The sequence below is a fragment of the Protopterus annectens genome, chromosome 1.part1, assembly GCF_019279795.1.
Source record: "Protopterus annectens isolate FY-2018-M chromosome 1.part1, PAN1.0, whole genome shotgun sequence".
NCBI classification, from domain to species: domain Eukaryota; kingdom Metazoa; phylum Chordata; order Ceratodontiformes; family Protopteridae; genus Protopterus; species Protopterus annectens.
In genome coordinates, this window is record NC_056726.1 from 429198267 (window position 1) to 429216197 (window position 17931).

Consider the following 17931-nt stretch of genomic DNA (forward strand, 5'->3'; position numbering starts at 1 on the left):
TATATATATATATATATATATATATTTTTTGCAAATGTTTGGATTTTTATTGCATTTCTCCAAATTTAGCCTTCCTAGAGGGCACCTGGCATCTGGGGCAAGAAAAACTGAGGAAGATGGTGTCGGCTGACGCTTTTATACCCCAGGCGCTGTGACGTCGGGGAAGGGGCGACATCAGCCGACGCCAGACCCAGACTTTGGAATCCGGCCGACCGAAGGGCTGCCTGAGGCAGGACAACCCATATGTGATGACTGCAGATGCATACCTATCGGACATCTACATTTATGGTAGGTACAAAACTGTACTTTCTTGAGTATCCAAATAAATAGGAGTAACTACCTAAGTTTAGCTAGAATTTTTCAGAAAGATAAGAGTTCATGGCTACCTAACTGCTGTCATCATTACTATTGGTAAAATTTGTCATTATTAATATTGGTAAAATTATCCAAGATGAGAGGAATTTCTGAACTAGTTCAACAAGGAGATGTTTGAACACCGGTAGAAATGCTCCAAGATGTTCTTCGTCTTCCCTTGCTGCAGTCCTGACAATTGGGTATAGTCCGCGTCCCAGTCGGCCCGAATACCAGAGTATAAGGCTGACGTCGGTCATGGCGCCTTAGACTGACGTCAGTACGTCAGGGTACTAATGCGCATGACCGACGCCATTTCCTCAGTCTTTTATGCGGCATGGTCCGATGCAGAAGCAATTTTGCGAGTGCAGGTTGGCGTTCTGAGATTTTCCGAAACCGGAGTTTCAGACCGAAACAGAGTTGGCTAAGTACCCCCGTTGGGAACATTTTGGTTTTTCTTGCCTCAGTATTTAACCGGATGTCAGAAAAAGTGAATAACTGTATTTCTTGTGGGAAGCAGATACCGCATAGGGATTATCATACTTTGTGTATACCTTGTTTAGGACCTGAGCACGACGTTGTTGGTTGCCGCTCTTGTGCTAGATTTAACAAGCGCACTATTAAGAGGAGGCTTGATTGTGCTAGGTTAGTGTTTGGGAAGCGTTGCAATTATACTATGCCGTCGGATACTCCGCCTGACTGCTTCATCTAAGAAGCGCAGGGACAAAACAGTGAAGTCTAGGGGTGAGGAACCGGCAGTCCCGGACGTCGGTCCTTTAGAAGGCTCAGGGGAGCCGGAGGTTTTGCCAGGAGTCTCTATGGCGTCTCAGGCAGATACTTTACTGTTACAGGATGTGCCCTCTCAGGAGGTAGGCCAGGCTGAGGGGGCTTCTCAGGTAACTGTTCTTCCCTCTCTTCCCAAGGTAGTTAGGGCCTCTCCTTCTGTTGCCAAAGCTTCTTTTAGAGGAAGGCCAAGTTCAGCTTCTGTAGGGGCTTCTCCTAGCATTTCGGGCTCTGTGCCTAAGAAACATATGCTTAAAATGGCAGAAGATTTGATTACTCTGATTAGAGGTTCTATGCCCCCACCTGATAAGAGGCCTAGGGTGGAACAGGAGTTTGATAGTTTTGAACAGTGTTCACAGGCTTCGGAGTCTTCTGTGGAAGACTTGCAAGAGTTCCTACTTATTCTGATTCTGATGTGGATGATTCCACTCCTTCAGCTTCTCCTCCTGAGGATTTTTCATTTTCAGAGACTCTTCACTCCATGAGGGAGCACTTTAAATGGGAAGGCCAAGATTACTCTGACTCCAGAAAAGGCTTAGGGAATTCTTGTTTTGCCCCAGCATAGGCCCTTAGCTATTCCTCCTGTGTTGAATGTGGTGGAGGATGTTTTGCAGAGGCTTCTCTGAACCCTGATTCCTTGCCTCCTGCTCCTGTTAAGCCTGATAGGTATTATAGGGTGCCCAAGCTCATAAGTATTTGTTTAAGAGTCCCAGGGCGGACCCAGAAACTGTTTCTCAGGGGCCTAAAGGTGTTAAAGCTTCTGTGGTTAAAAATCCTGTACCCTCTGATAAAGAGGCAAGGGCTTTGGATAGGTGGGGTAAGAAAGTATATACTTCTTCCACTCTAGCCATGAGGTTGAATTGTCAATTTCATATGCTGAAATATCAGAATTATCTCCTTTCACAATTGAAATCTAAGGTGGATGCTTTGGCGGAAGGTATTGAGTGTAAAGAATTGCTGGATTTGGTTCATGTGTCTGAACAAGTGGGTAAGCATTCTTTGCAGTGTGGTTTTGATGCTGTTCAGGCCTCCTCGAGGGTGGCTGCTACTAGTTCTGTTCTTCGCAGACATGCATGGTTGAAGGATCAGAATTTAGCTGAGCATGTTAAGACCAGGATTTTGGATGCTCCTTTACAGTCTGATGTGTTGTTTGGACCGCCTGTGGAAGCAGTTTTAAAGAAAATGGAGGACAAAGCTAAGTCTATGCAGACTGTTAAAGATTTTTGCAGGTGCAGCCTCAAGTTTAGTAGAAATTGGCCTGCTAAGGGGTGGGCGTATCCTGCTTATGGTTCCCAGTCTAGGGGTAGGTCTAGACGTGGTAGGGGCAGGGCTCAAGGTTCGTTTAGGCCTAGATCAGACAGTTCACCTGCTCAGACTTCTGGTGAGGGCAGGGGTCAGTCCTTCGTAAGCAGAACCAATGACCTGCCTTTTCAGCTGCCAGTGGACTCTCGTCTGGCAGCTCCTTTGGGAGGAAGATTGTCTCTTTTCAAAGAAAATTGGGATTTAATCACTCAAGACAGATGGGTGCTGGATATCATTCATCACGGTACAGATTTTATTTCCACACAATGCCCCTTTCAAAGGCATGCCAGATGTTCCTCCTCCACAAAGAAAAGAGGCTCACAAGCAAGTTTCTCAGTTACTCCAGATAGGGGCTATTCAGCTAGTCCCTGTGTCAGAAAGGGCTTCGATTTTATTCTCGCCTGTTCCTAGTACCAAAGAAGGGAACACGTGGAGACCAATTTTGGATTTATCTATCCTCAACACTTATCTGGACATTCCCAAGTTCAAGATGTTGACGTTGCAGCAACTGTTACCTCTGCTGGGCAAGGATCACTGGATGGTAACTTTGGATCTCAAGGAAGCTTACCTTCATGTGCCCATAAGGCTAAGTTGCAGAAGGTATCTGCGGTTTGAACTGGAGATTTTCATTATCAGTTCTCTGCATTGCCCTTTGGCTTATCTACTCGCCCAGAGTATTCACAAAGGTTCTGGCTCCAGTGATAGCTTACTTCAGGCTTCAAGGCATTCAAATTTATCCTTACTTGGGCGACTGCCTGATTCTGGCTCAAGAAAAGGAACACCTTCTACAGCATCTGGAATATGTCATAGCAGTGCTAAGATGCCTAGGGTATTCTGTGAGCGAAATAAAGTCCAGTCTAGTACCCTCTCAAGACATGTGCTTTCTGGGTGTGAGACTGAATACAGCAGCCCAGATGGCCTTTTAACCCCGGACAAACAAAAGAGTCTGTCACTTTACTTCCACCAACTATCTCATCAGTCCGTGCTGACTGCAAGGACAGTCCTTCAAGCATTAGGGTTCATGGCATCTTGTATTCTGGTGCTTCCCAATGCCAAACTGCATATGAGGAAGCTGCAATGGTATCTCAAAATGTATGGACACAGCACTGCCAAGATTTGGACACTGTCATTCAAATAATACCTTGCCTTCAAAAGGAATTCTTGTGGTGGGCTCAGGAATGTCACCTAAACAAGGGACTCTCTGTGACCCGGCCAGAGGCGAGTCAGATTTTAACGACAGATGCCTCGGACACTGCTTGGGAGCTCATTTAAATGGAAAGTGGATACAAGACAAGTGGCCTGCCAGACTACAGCATCTACATATCAACATGAAGGAGATGTTAGCAGTCCAGTTTGCATTGATGGCGTTCAAGGAGTTACTTCTTCCAGGGCAGGTGTTGATTCTGACAGACAACACAACTGTCATGTGGTACATCAACAAGCAAGGGGAACACATTCTTATCCTCTATGCAGGCAAGCAATGATTTTATGGGAAACTGCGTTAAGCCTGCAACTGACTCTTCAGGCAAGGTTTCTGCCAGGAGCACAGAACTCCCTAGCAGATGTATTAAGCAGACAAATCATGGATCCCCACAGTGGAAACTGGATCTTCATGTATTTCAGAAATTGACAGTGTCATGGGGAACTCCAGACATAGATCTGTTCGCTTCTCCACTAAACCACCAGCTGCCAAAGTATTGCACAAAGGGGTTTCATCACACAGCTTGGAAAGTGGATGCTCTGTCTTTCAGTTGGAAAAACCTTCATGTCTATGCCTTTCCACCTCTACCTCTTCTTCCAAAGGTATTACTAAAGGTCAGACAGGACAGGCCAAGGATGATTTTGATAGCTCCAGATTGGCCTCGCCAACACTGGTACCCACTTCTAAGGAGTCTTGTAAAGAAGCCTCCATGGCCTTTACCTCTGATTCCTCATCTGTTATCTCAGAAGGACGGTCATCTGCTCAATGTCAAGCTTCAATCTCTTCATCTCACAGCTTGGCATATTCTGTGTTGAAGCATGGTAGGTCTCAGCTTCCTCAACAAGTTTTAAATGTGATTATGGAAGCTAGAAGGCCTAGTACTAGGAGAGTGTCACGAGAAAAATGGAAGAGATTTTTATTTTGGAGTACAGCAAAGAATTTGGAGATTTCAGAGCCTAATTTGAGTGTGGCTCTTCAATATCTTACTGAATTATTGGAAAAGGTTTGTCTTTCTCTTCCATAAAGATTCATGCTGCAGCAATTTCAGCTCACTATGATTGTGACCCACCTTTGTTTTCATCCTTTGTTCAAGCAGTTTCTTAGAGGGCAAAGAATATAAGACCCCACGTAGAGCTCCTACTCCTGCTTGGGATCTCAATTTTGTGTTGGAAAAACTTACTCTACAACCTTTTGAGCCTGCAGCTACTGCTGAATTGAAATATTTGTCATGGAAGACTGCTTTTCTGTTGGCTATTACTTCTGCAAGAAGGGTATCTGAGTTGCAGGCCCTTATGGCAGTAGAGCCCTTTTGATTTTCCATAAGGACAGGGTATCATTACGTACTAATCCTTCCTTTATGCCTAAGGTGGTTTCTAGTGTGGCTTTAAACCAAACTATTCATTTGCCTACGTTTTTGCAGATCCTCAAAATAAAGGGGAAAAGATTTTGCACACTTTAGATGTACACAGGCAATTGCGTTATTATTTGAGCAGGACTAAAGATTTTAGGCAGTCTCAGCAGTTACTTGTTTCTTTTGCTTTAAGTTCACAGGGCAAGCCTGTGTCAAAACAAACTATTTCTAGGTGGATTGGCTTTTGCATTGCATTTTGTTATTCCCATCATGGCAAAGAGGTTCCAGCTGGGATTAGGCCTCATTCCACTAGGGCTACTGCCACTTCAACAGCATTTCTAAGGGGTGGCAACTAAGGATATTCTGGAAGCAGCTACTTGGAGTTCAGTGCATACTTTCTCTAGGCATTATCACCTGCCTATATACTCTAAGACTAGAGCTGGTTTTGCCACAGCTGTTTTACAAGGCATGTTGTCAGCTCCTGCTACTTTATAATTTGCCAGCCTCCCTTACCTCTGCTTTGGGATTCTACCCAATTGTCAGGACTGCAGCAAGGAAGGCGAAGAACATAGTACAGTTTTGTACCTACCATAAATGTAGATGTTAGGATTCCCTTACCTCCCTCCTTCCCCTCTGTGTTTCAGGGTGGTTGTGTAGGTGAGTTTACATGCTTATGTTTTTTGTATATATTACTGTATATATTGTACATGTTTTTTGGTGCAGGTTGTTTTTGGACTTGTCTTTTGGGTCTTCTGACATCTGGGGCAAGAAAAGACTGAAATGGCGTCGGTCATGCGCAGTCTAAGGCGCCATGACCGTCGGCCTTATACTCTGGTATTCGGGCCGACTGGGACGCGGACTATACCCAATTGTCAGGACTGCAGCAAGGGAATCCTCGAACATCTACATTTATGGTAGGTACAAAACTGTACTGTATTGGATGGAACACAGTAAAATTCATAATGGACTCCTGCCCCAAGGGCATAAACAAAGATGAGATTTTGGTGCTTTGACATTTATCTGACTTGAATCAAGTTGGACGAATAACAGTTATTTCATCACTGATGCTATCCTGCCTAAGGTGGTTAACAGAGGATTGGACAGATGTGGTCCCCTTCTGTCTTCTCCCCAGATCTCCATAATAAATGCCAGAAAAACTTCTGAGCATGTCCTCACTTCTTTTTCGATAACTCTGTCTGCCCCCCCCCCCCCCAAAAAAAAAAAACATACTTTTATTGTATCTTTGTAATACTACTTTGACCACTGAAGTATCGGTGTCCATGAATAGTATAAAATTATTTCAGTATAGCTGGAATGGGCTGAGTAAGGCAAGAGCTAGAAGCAAATTTAACAGTGTTGGTCTGTATTCTTTTCTCTTGTGCTATCACAGTGGCATTTGAATACTTTTATTAAATAAAACTGATCCCAGCAGCCTTTAAATATGGCAGATTATGCTACAGTGTCTGTGTAGCCTTTTTCCTTTTAAAAAAACAAGTTGGGGTAAAATGACTTCCAATAGTAAATATAATTGCTATTCAGAAAATAGCCATTTTTTATTTTCTGTATACCCTTGTGTTAGCCACATCATAAAAATTGGGCTCTTCAGTAGAAGCCACAAGTAAAACTGCTACCCCTTCCCCATCTTTTCCTTTAAATTTGTTCTTTAGTATGTTATCATTCATTGTTAATATCTTTTTCATCTCCACTGCTTGCCAACTGTTATCTCTGCCAAGACCCAGTTAGCCCATTAGCTTACTGTCTGTTTAGTCAGCTGTTGGTTTTCTGTTAAACCCTTAAACCCTGGTGCAGCTCCTGGGTTTGGCTGACAATACTGACCTGCTGTACTTGCTGTAATGGAATCTTGCATGCCTACTGGAATGCATGTGCCACTTGACATGCACACCACATCACAGCCTGGTTGTTACCGGCATACCTGCATTACATCCACCCTCTGCTTGATATTGGTACAGCAGCAACACTAGCTGCCCCCCATTACTGCATGGTGGGCAGACACCCAACCGCAGCTTGTCTCTCACTGGCTCCTTCAGCACTGATGTTGCTAGTTTATTTAAGGTTGTCTTGTGACAGCCCTGGATGCGTCTCTCTGCGCCACAGATATGGCATATGAGAGACCTATGTGAATGTGAAATAATTGTTTTAGTACAGTGTTACACAGTCGTCATTCTTTCCATTACATTGCCTTCATTTTATTTTTTTTACTCAGGCTGTAGCCAGTTGTAGTTACTATCTTTGCCATTACCAGTGTCAAAACTGCTTTGGTTCATTCTTTGCATTTCCTGCTGTTTTAATCTCATGGTGTGTACTCATTGCATTTATGTTTACTTTAGCAAATGAAATTGCTGAATGCATGTTGTGGGATGGTTAATGTCTTAATTCCTGATTACAGCTGGTATTGGGACTGGTGCCTGCTTATTAAAATTCATAAAGCAAGCAAGACATTTGTGTGATCACAAATCAGGAGAGTTTGTGTACTTTGCTATGCATAAACTCTGAGCATAAATTGAGAATGTCCACAAATATAATTATGATGATCTGATCTCTTCATATTCACAATACATAGCGGACAAAGCAGAGACTGAGAAATATTATAGGATATTAATAATTTCACCTAAAATTTTAATTAATGCCACCCTACAATGGAAGCTGCAGTTAGTGCTCCTGTCAATATTATTGAGATGTTTCAGCTTCAAAACCTGATATGTGGTGTATTTAGCAAAGTAAGACTGCATGCAAGTAATTGTGTTCTAATTTTGGATATTTGTTTTGGAACTCTTCCTTTCAGAGAGATGGTTGTCCCAAGATCGTCAACCTGGGAAGCTCCAAGACAGACCTTTTCTACGAGAGAAAGAAATATGGTTTTAAGAAGAGGTGACCCTACACTTGCAAGAGGGGTGACTGACAGCAAACACAGACTCTGGAGAACTTTTTTTTTTTTTTTTTTTTTTTTATTACAGTGGTCACCATACTCCCTTGTATAACTCCTGAAGAAAACAGCCAAATTGCTAATTGACAAAAAGCAGATTTCATTGTACTTGGTCATTTTATATACCATTACCCTCTCCTTTTTTAAGGAAAGTGTTGTGTTCATTTTAAGTAATAAACTTTTTCCAGTGGTGGTAACTTCCTTTTCATACAGGGTTGGGTTTAAATGTTGAGGCTTTTATATTCAGGAAGGTGTTAGTAATTTGATTTTTTTTTTTTTTCATTTCGTCTTGCCTTGTAAAGAATTTACATATGTTAATTATATTTTGATTTTTAACTTATTGGCTGACTTGGTGTGCAAGTTTTGTGACATTTTTTGCTGCCTCTTTCCTATTCAGAGGCAATATCTGGACTGTTTCATGCTTCGCAGGATGTTGCTTTCTGAGGCCCCACATAATGTGAATGTATGGTTTCTATCTTGCACACGTTTTTTCTTTGCTTCCTGTAGTGCACTTGTAGTGCACTCCCTCCCATCCTCCAGTCCCACAAGTAAAGCATTGGATGTCCTTCAAGAATGCAACTGCAGTCATAACATATGGGTTGTCCTGCCTCAGGCAGCCCTCGGTCGGCCGGATTCCAAAGTCTGGGTCCGACGTCGGCTGATGTCGCATTTCTCTCCGACGTCAGTGTGGCTGGAGTATATAAGCATCAGCCGACACCATTTTCTCCAGTCTTTCTTGCCGCGCGGTGCCCGAAGCAGAAGCAGTTCGCAAGTGCCGGTCGGTCAGCCCCTGTATTCTTCGATCCGAAGTCATCAAAAAAGATAAGTACCCCGTTGGGGACCTTTTCTTGCCTCAGCCGATGTCAGAAATTACTGAAAAAGTTAACAATTGTCTTTCTTGTGGTAAACAAATACCTCATAAGGATTTCCACTCTTACTGTCTTCCTTGCCTTGGCCCAGACCACGACGTCTCGGCCTGTGTCGCCTGTGCTTGCTTCAATAAGCGCACTCTCAGGCGCCGGGCGGAGTTCGCTGAAGACTTCTTCGGCGATAAATTTGCTTATACAATGCCGTTGGAACTTCCGACATCGCAGACTCCTAAGAAGCGAAAAGACCGGGACCGACATCCTCGGCCCGCGTCTTCCACAGACTCCACTCCAAAACCTACCGCGAGTGCTCCGGTTCCCCCTGAGACGGTTATTTCACCGCTCCGAACCGAAGACACCGCATTACCGATACCGGAGGCCACACCGCCAGTTATAGGTTTTCCTCCGGACACTGAAACCGAGGAAATGCCCGCGACCATTGCTGTAGATAAGGTCACTCCTGCACGTGGAGCTGCTAGGCCTCCTATGGCCATGTCTATTAAGGCCTATACACGTGCTAAGGCAGCCAGCAAGACCAAGCACCTTACTGTTAAGGCCTTACCTCAGCCTACTCCTGAAGCACAAATTATGACTATGGCCGCAGACTTAATTTCCATGATTAGAGGTTCACAGGCCCATCCTGAGAGAGGATCCCAGCCTCCTTCTGATAAGAGGCCCCGGGTTGAACCCTCTGACCCTATCCCTTCAGATGAAGATAGGACTCTGTTCACTCCGATGGCCAGGAAGAGCTCTTCCAGACCTATGAGGACTCGGATGCAGAGGACTCCATCCCCTCGGCCTCCCCTCCTGAGGACATTTCTTTTGGGGATGTTCTGCACACCATGAGGGAACATTTTAAGTGTCAAGGCCAGGAATATTCTGATTCCAGAAAGCACCTTCGAACCTTCCTTAAAAAACCCCAACACAGGCCCCTGGCTATACCTCCTGTGCTGGATGCTTTGGATGATTTATACTCTGACTCCAGTGTTACCCCGGATACTCTTCCTCCTGCTCCAGCCAAGCCAGACAGATATTATAGGGTCCCAGAAACACATTCTCATCTCTTTAGGGCCCATGCTTTTGATTTAGAAACTATTTCTCAGGGGCCTAAAGGGGTTTCAGCAACCACCTCCAAAAATCCTTTGCCTTCCAACAGGGAAGCTAGGCCATTAGAGAGATGGGGGAAAAAGGTCTACACCTCCACTACTTTATCTGAGAGCTCTGAATTGCCTCTTTCATGTGTTTCAATATCAGGATTACCTGTTAGATGATTTACAGAAAACATTGGCCTCTCCTGAACCTTTAGACAGGAAGTCTTTGCAGGAAGCTGTACATAATTCTCAGCAAGTCAGCAATCACTTTCTGCAGTGTGGATATGATGCATTGGAAGCTTCATGTAGGGCAGCTATGACAGGGGCGGTCATTTGTAGACATGCATGGTTAAAAGAACAACCTCTACCAGATCATGTTAAGGCAAAACTTCTTGATGCACCCTTGGAAAAGAACAAGCTTTTTGGTGCTAATGCTAAAGATGTGTTAAAGTCCATCGAGGAAAAAGCTAAATCAGTTCAGACGGTCAAAGATTTCCTCCAGGTTCAGCCACCCAGATTCAGCAGGAATTGGCCTTCTAAAAACTGGTCCTTTCCTAATCCTGAAAGATTTCAAAGGGGCAAAAACAGGCGTGGCCGAGGAAGAGGACAATACAGAGGTTCTTACAGGGGATGACAATGGCAACCAGCAAACCAAAGAAGTGACACAGGGGTCTCCCCTGCCTCACAGGGACAATCTCAATGACTTTCCTCTACTTCTGCTGACCAAGGAGCAGATAGAAGCTCCCTTGGGAGGAAAATTATCTCTGTTTTCAGACAATTGGCACAAATTGACAAAGGACAAATGGATTTTGGACATTATAGACCAAGGTTACAGGTTCCACTTTCAAACCTTACCAAGAAAACAAGGCATGCCAAACCTACCACAAAACCAGAGGGCAGAGGCTATCAAGCAAATTTCTCTGCTTGCTCAGATCAACGCAATAGAAAGAGTTCCACAACAAGAACAAGGCCAGGGGTTTTACTCAAGACTGTTCCTTGTTCCAAGAAAAGAAACTCAATGGAGACCAATACTGGATTTGTCCGCATTAAACACCTTTCTCATAGTACCAAAGTTCAAAATGCTGACTCTACAGCAACTCCTTCCCATGCTGGGCAAGGGGTCTTGGCTGATTACTCTGGACCTCAAGGAGGCATACCTGCATGTCCCTATCAGACACAGCTGCAGAAGATACCTCAGATTTCTTGCAGGACCAGAGCATTATCAATTCTCAGCATTGCCATTTGGCTTCTCTACTGCGCCCAGAGTATTCACAAAATGCCTGGCTTCAGTAATTGCTCATTGCAGGCTCCAGGGGATCCAAATTTACCCGTACCTGGACGACTGCCTCATACAAGCAGACGACAAATTGATTTTGACAAAACACTTGAACTATGTCATACAATTACTACAGGCTCTGGGATACACAGTCAACTTCCAAAAGTCAAGACTTCAGCCATCCCAGCAAATAACCTTCTTAGGAGCCAATCTAGACACAGCCTCTCAAATGGCTTACCTGACAGAAGACAAGCAAGAGAAATTAACTCATTATTTCAAAGGTTTAGCAAAACTCACCCAGATGACTGCAAGGAAATTCCTACAGACCCTGGGTTACATGGCATCCTGCATTCTCCTGGTTCCATTAGCAAGACTACACATGAGAAAGCTTCAATGGTACCTAAAAAGCCTATGGTCTCAGCACAGCAACAACCTAGAGACAACCATACCGCTCATTCCATGCCTACAAAAGGAATTCCTATGGTGGGCTTCGTTAAGCCAGGAAAACACAGGTATGTCTTTCAAAAAACCTCAGATAACCCAGACCATGACCACAGACGCCTCAGACCTTGGATGGGGGGGCGCACATGGAGGGCAGATGTATACAAGGACAATGGTCTCCAAAGGAAACACATCTGCACATAAACCAAACGGAAATGCTGGCAGTAATGCATGCCATCGAGGCCTTTCGACAACAACTTCAACAAGGCCATCTACTGATACGGACAGACAATACCACTGTGATGTGGTACATAAACAAGCAAGGGGGCACTCATTCTTACCCCCTTTGCAGACTGACAATGAATCTTTGGGAAAAATCACTGAGCTTAAACATACAGTTGCAATCCCAGTTTGTTCCAGGCAAAGACAATGTGCTGGCGGACAGCCTAAGCAGGAATTTCATAGATCCACATGAGTGGAGGTTACATCCGAAAATCTTCACACAACTCACTTCGACATGGGGCAGACCAGAAGTAGACCTATTTGCCTCCCACCTCAACCATCATCTACAAAACTTCTGTTCAAGGACATATCATCCACAAGCTTGGAAAATAGATGCTCTTTCATTCAACTGGAACTCCCTAAAAATCTATGCATTTCCACCTCTGCCACTGATGACCACAGTATTACTAAAGATCAAAGCAGAGAGGCCCAAGGGGATCCTAATAGCTCCAGACTGGCCAAGACAACACTGGTATCCACTACTACGGAGCATATGTCACAACAAAAAGTGGGCCCTTCCCCAATGGCCCCTACTTTTGACTCAACACAACTTCAAAACAGTGCATCCAAACCTTCAGACGCTGCAGCTAACAGCCTGGGAGATTCCATGAATAACCTCAATGTATCTCTCTCCAAGGAAGTTCAGCGGATATTAACAGAAGCTTGAAGACCATCCACCAGAAAGGTTTACTTAGCAAAATGGAAGAGATTCAGCATTTGGAATACCAACAAGGGACATGATGCATCATTATTGAACATCCCACTCATCCTGGAATATTTGCCAGATATGCTACAGAATGGACTCTCCTATTCTTCCATAAAGATACATGCTTCAGCTATTTCAGCAAGATATAACACTGATCCACCTGCGTTTTCACATCCTTTGTTAAGGCAATTCCTCAGGGGAATCAAGAACATTAAGCCACCAAGAAAGGCTCCAGTGCCAGCTTGGGACCTCAACTTTGTCCTAAGAAAAACTGACTCTACCTCCCTTTGAGCCAGCAGCTTCAGTGGACTTACAATTTCTCTCATGGAAGACAGCTTTCCTGTTGGCAATCACCTCAGCAAGAAGGGTTTCGGAACTACAGGCCCTAATGGCAATACCCACCGTTCATAATCTTTCAGAGACAGGGTCTCCTTAAGAACCAACCCTACTTTTATGCCAAAGGTGGTATCCAGGGTTTCTTTAAATCAAGCTATTCACCTGCCTACCTTCTTCCCCAATCCTGAGAGCAAAGGGGAAAGACTGTTGCATACCTTGGACATTCACAGACAACTTCGCTATTACCTGGACAGAACCAAGACCAGTAGGAAGTCTGATCAGCTCTTTGTAGCTTACGCCCCTGGAGTACAAGGAAAAGCAATTTCCAAACAGACTATTTCAAAATGGATTGGACATTGCATCAGATTTTGTTATTCCTTCCATGGGAAGAATGTTCCAGCCAATGTCAGACCGCACTCCACCAGAGCTACAGCCACCTCTACAGCCTTCTTAAGAGGAGTGCCTACAAAAGACATCCTAGAAGCTGCTACATGGAGCTCCGTGCATACATTCTCCAAACACTACAATCTCCCTTTATACTCCAGATCCAGAGCAGGCTTTGCTTCGGCAGTCCTGCAGGGTTTGATTGCCACACCATCTCTTTCCTAGAGCATTCCTCCTCCCCCCAGCTAAGCTATGGTACTCAACCCATATGTTATGACTGCAGTTGCATTCTTGAAGGACATAGTACAGTTTTGTACCTACCATAAATGTAGATGTCCGATAGATATGCAACTGCAGTCGGATTTTCCCTCCCTCCATACCCCTCTATGCCTTGGGTCCACTCCTATCCCTGTTTTTCTTAGCTGGGGATATCTGTTATGGTGTATCTGTTTATTGCTTACTTATTTGTCTGGAATCCTGTTTTTGTCTTCCAATTTGATTACAGCCTTCCTTGGAGGGCACCTGGCATCTGGGGCAAGAAACACTGAAGAAAATGGCGTCGGCTGATGCTTATATACTCCAGCCGCACTGACGTCGGAGAGAAATGCGACATCAGCCGATGTCGGACCCAGACTTTGGAATCCGGCCGACCGAGGGCTGCCTGAGGCAGGACAACCCATATGTTATGACTGCAGTTGCATATCTATCGGACATCTACATTTATGGTAGGTACAAAACTGTACTTTTCCTAATCCCCCACCCTTACAAAAAAGTGAGATGTTAAGTGCTTTTCTCACACCTCTGAGCTTGCTTTCTACTTTTAAATATTATTTTGTAAAGAAAAAAAATGCCAACAGTATTAGTTAAATGGTGTTTCTTTATTGCATTAATTGTCCATATATTTGTGCATATAGGACATACACACAGAATATAAAGGTGAACTGACCCACATTTACTCTTCTGTACTTTCAGAGATTGACATTCACTGATGAATTGAGTGTTCTTGTGTTGCAGTTCTGCTGTTTTAAAACTGGAGGTGGGACTCTAGTTTGAAAATGTGAAACCTTAACCATTTATGCAAGATTGCCGAGTGGCAAGCCATGTTAGTAATGTGAAGTTTGTGTAACATTTATTGATACCTGAACTCCAGTTCATAACTTTGCATATGTCATAAATACAGCTGGCAGAGATAGGATCGTTTAGTATGTTGTGATTTTCTAATTTCAAATTAACTAGTGGATATTTACTCACTACAGTGTAGCACAGGACCTGCTAACTTGGAAAATAGTTAACTAAAAATGTAATACATAGGTAGGCAATTGATGGTGGGGGTTAAGCATGCTGCAATTGAATGTGTATTGCATGCTCTGCTTAAAAAACACTTATAGTTAGAAAATGTCCCCCCACCCATCTTGCTCATATTCCTGGAGATGTCAAATTTATTTATCCCAGGTCTTTCTCCGTCAAGTTTTTGCCATTTTTGGAGGGTAAAATCTTAAGTCATGCAGTAAAGTAAGTACTAACTTTTGGATGATGAGATTAGATTGAATGTGATCTTGAAATAAGGTAAGATCATGACACGAACCACACAAAGTTTACCCCGGGGATCACTTCAGTGGCTCTGCTGGACAGAGGCACAGGGAACTAATCTAAGGGGGGTGGCCAGTGGTGTAGGGAAATAAACCCTTGACTTAAGTCTTAATTGACCCAGGTATGAATAGCAACTTGGGTGCTTAATGGCACAGGCATGGATGATGGGCCATCACTAGGGAGGGGCTATGATGGTTCCTGCCCAGCTTGTGCTGCTGCTGCAATATCCGAGCCTTGGCAGGATAAAGGAAGCTTGTAATGTGATGGAATATCACCCAAGCTGGGGATTGGTGGTCCAACATTCATGTACTGGTCGAGGGTCGTAGGCAGTCCTTGAGGTTACTTAGATGGGTCATGTGACCATTGCTGAAGTACTGGCAAGAGCGCAAGCACCCTCATGGATGATTGATATATGCTCCACCCCCCCCCGACAAAACAGAATAATCTCTTATCAAAGGGAGGCTTAATGGTATTTCTGGCCTCCTCCAAAATTGCACTAGCTAATATAAACTGTTCGTCTGAACTGATAATGCAGTATCTAAAAGGAATAAATTCGGAAAGTGAAGTTAAAACACTGACTTGACGGTGTTTAAAGCAACAAAATGTGTGTCATGTTTTAAAATGATTTGTAGGGAGGAAATGTATGTAGTTTGAATAAAATTGAGGAGAAGACTGGAAATTTGTTGCTCCTCTGCATCACCATGACCATCAGGCACCCCTTTCTGCTCCCAGTTGTCTTGCTTTAGCAAAAGCTAAATCCATTTTTTCCTGACCAATATGGGAGCTGTATGGCCCATTCATTCCTCTTGTTTGAGGCGAGAGCTCTGTTAGACTTGGTTTTCAGGTGAGCTGTAGGAGTTAGGAAGTGAGCTGCCTTGTAGTGTTTTGGGCCTCCATCCCAAGCTTAACCTCTCCCATGGCAGCTGATGACTTGTGCTGTAAGCCACTGCTTTAGGTATCTCCCTGTGCATGCATGCTCAAGACATACACACACACACACACACACACGCTAATGGATGGACACGCGCGCACAGACACACACACACACAAAACAACTGACTTCCCTGTGTATGTGCAGCAGGAGCAATCAGCCCAATAGCGAATACCTCATCTGTGGGTTAGTTCTCTTCATTGTCCACAAAATAGATGAGCTTGCAACAGCTACTCGTTCCCATCTTCCCCAAGTCTGCACTTAGAACCCGTAAGCCACTAGTTTGACCCATCTTGTCTGGGTCATATTCCAGGCATTATCCCCCAGTACTGCAGCATTTTGATGTGTTGATAGATGTAAAGGTCATAAACTAGGTCATAAACTGGCTGTGTGATATTGATTAAAGTCACAGTGATAAACGTGGTTTTGCTGAACCAGACTATCATAACTTAAATGGATGCAGTAAAGGATGAAAGTAGCTTTGCTTGAAAGCAAGACAATATGCATTGTAAACTCCAGACTGTCTTTTTTGGAGGGGCTTCCATATACTTGGAAAGTAACAAGAAAGTATGAACACAACCTGGATACACTCAAAAGAATTATTTATTCACAAATAAGCGCTTTCGTACAGGATAGTACCTGTGCTTCAGACAACAAATACTGAATGCAAGACCTTATATACACTCTCCCAGAATATAAATCTAATGAACTCTTATCACATGGTCAATTAAACGTTAATGACATTAAATAAAAGATCTAGCTTGGAATAATATAAGAAAATCATTAGAAAATACATTGAAAAATACATTTCGAAATACCTCAGAAGTGTACATTAGAAATATATTGGAAAAGTAGCCCCTAACACCTGGGAAAATGTTAAAGAACACTTTTTATAAGACTGAAAAGTGAATAAATATTAATAAATTAGAGAAGAAATAGATAAAAAATTGATACAAGTGACTGTTAAACACATTCTTATGCACCATAAGGATGTTAAAATTCATCTATTTGAATATAAATGCCTTGTAAAAATGGTAACATAGATGTACAGAATGAACAATTTAAACAATCTAAAATTCTGAAAAAAAATACCAAGGAAAATGAAGGCTTTTATCTTATTAGGCTCCTCTGTTTAAGTATGCAAGCTATGGAGAACATTTCATTAATCCCTAGGTGCCTAAATAAATCACATTTAGCTGCCACTACAATTCACATTTCTCCAATCTCAGAGAGGTGGGACCACCTCTAATATTTGTGCCAACTGTATCAATAACTCTGAATTCAAAAACATGTTCTGGTGAATTGATAATGTGTTTAGCCAACACATTCTCTCTCCTTTTATTCCTGATAGCATAAAGGAGTTCATACATTCTGTCTCTTAGTCTTCTGTCAGATTTTCCTCTGTAAAAGACAGGACACATTTTGCACTGGGCCAGGTGTATAATGCTATGAGTGTTGCAATTGTATCTACCCTTGCATGAAAATCTCATATTCCTTATCTCAAAAGAGTCCTGTGCTCACATGTGTACAGTAGGGGCAGTTTTCACATTTGAACATTCCTTTAATCCTAGGCTTGTCTATTCTCCTCTGCTCCAACATGGCTTTTAGATTAATACCCTTCTTGAATATGATTCTAGGTTTACTTAGCTCTTAAGTTTGTATCTGCTACTATTAAGTACCAATTCTTGTGCATTATACCTTTAGTAATGTATGCTTCATTACTAAATGGGGTTACAAATGTGGTGGAAAAATCCGTAAATGGATCTATGGAGGAATGCATAGTGAGTCTGTTAAGTAGACTGAAAGAGCTATGGTCATTCCCATTCAGAAGTAAGGAATCCTTTAAGGTGGCTTTATAAAACCCTATTGCTCTCTTAGATGTGACCTCCTTTATGATCCCTTCTAATAGGGGCTGTGGGTAACCACGCTTAAACATATCTTTTAGGAGCTGGTATTCACTTAAGACTTGATACGTGGATACCATTCTGGCTGCTCTAACTAGCTGTCCTTTGACCACTGACTTCTGGTGGTCAGGATGAGAGCTAGTATAATGCAAAAAAGGAATTGGAATACATTTCCTTTCTGAAGATAGTGGC

The 17931-nt window shown here is 43.2% G+C and overlaps 1 protein-coding gene across 1 annotated transcript in view; it reads left to right on the forward strand.

Annotated features, from left to right (window-relative positions):
- PHF5A (PHD finger protein 5A) overlaps positions 1-8129 on the forward strand; it is a 145057-nt gene extending 136928 nt beyond the window's left edge. The window contains exon 4 of the mRNA XM_044075700.1: positions 7792-8129. Within this exon, the coding sequence (XP_043931635.1) occupies positions 7792-7881 (90 nt within the window). The 3' untranslated portion in view covers positions 7882-8129. The remainder of the gene's footprint in view (positions 1-7791) is intronic.
- Positions 8130-17931: the final 9802 nt, after the last annotated feature.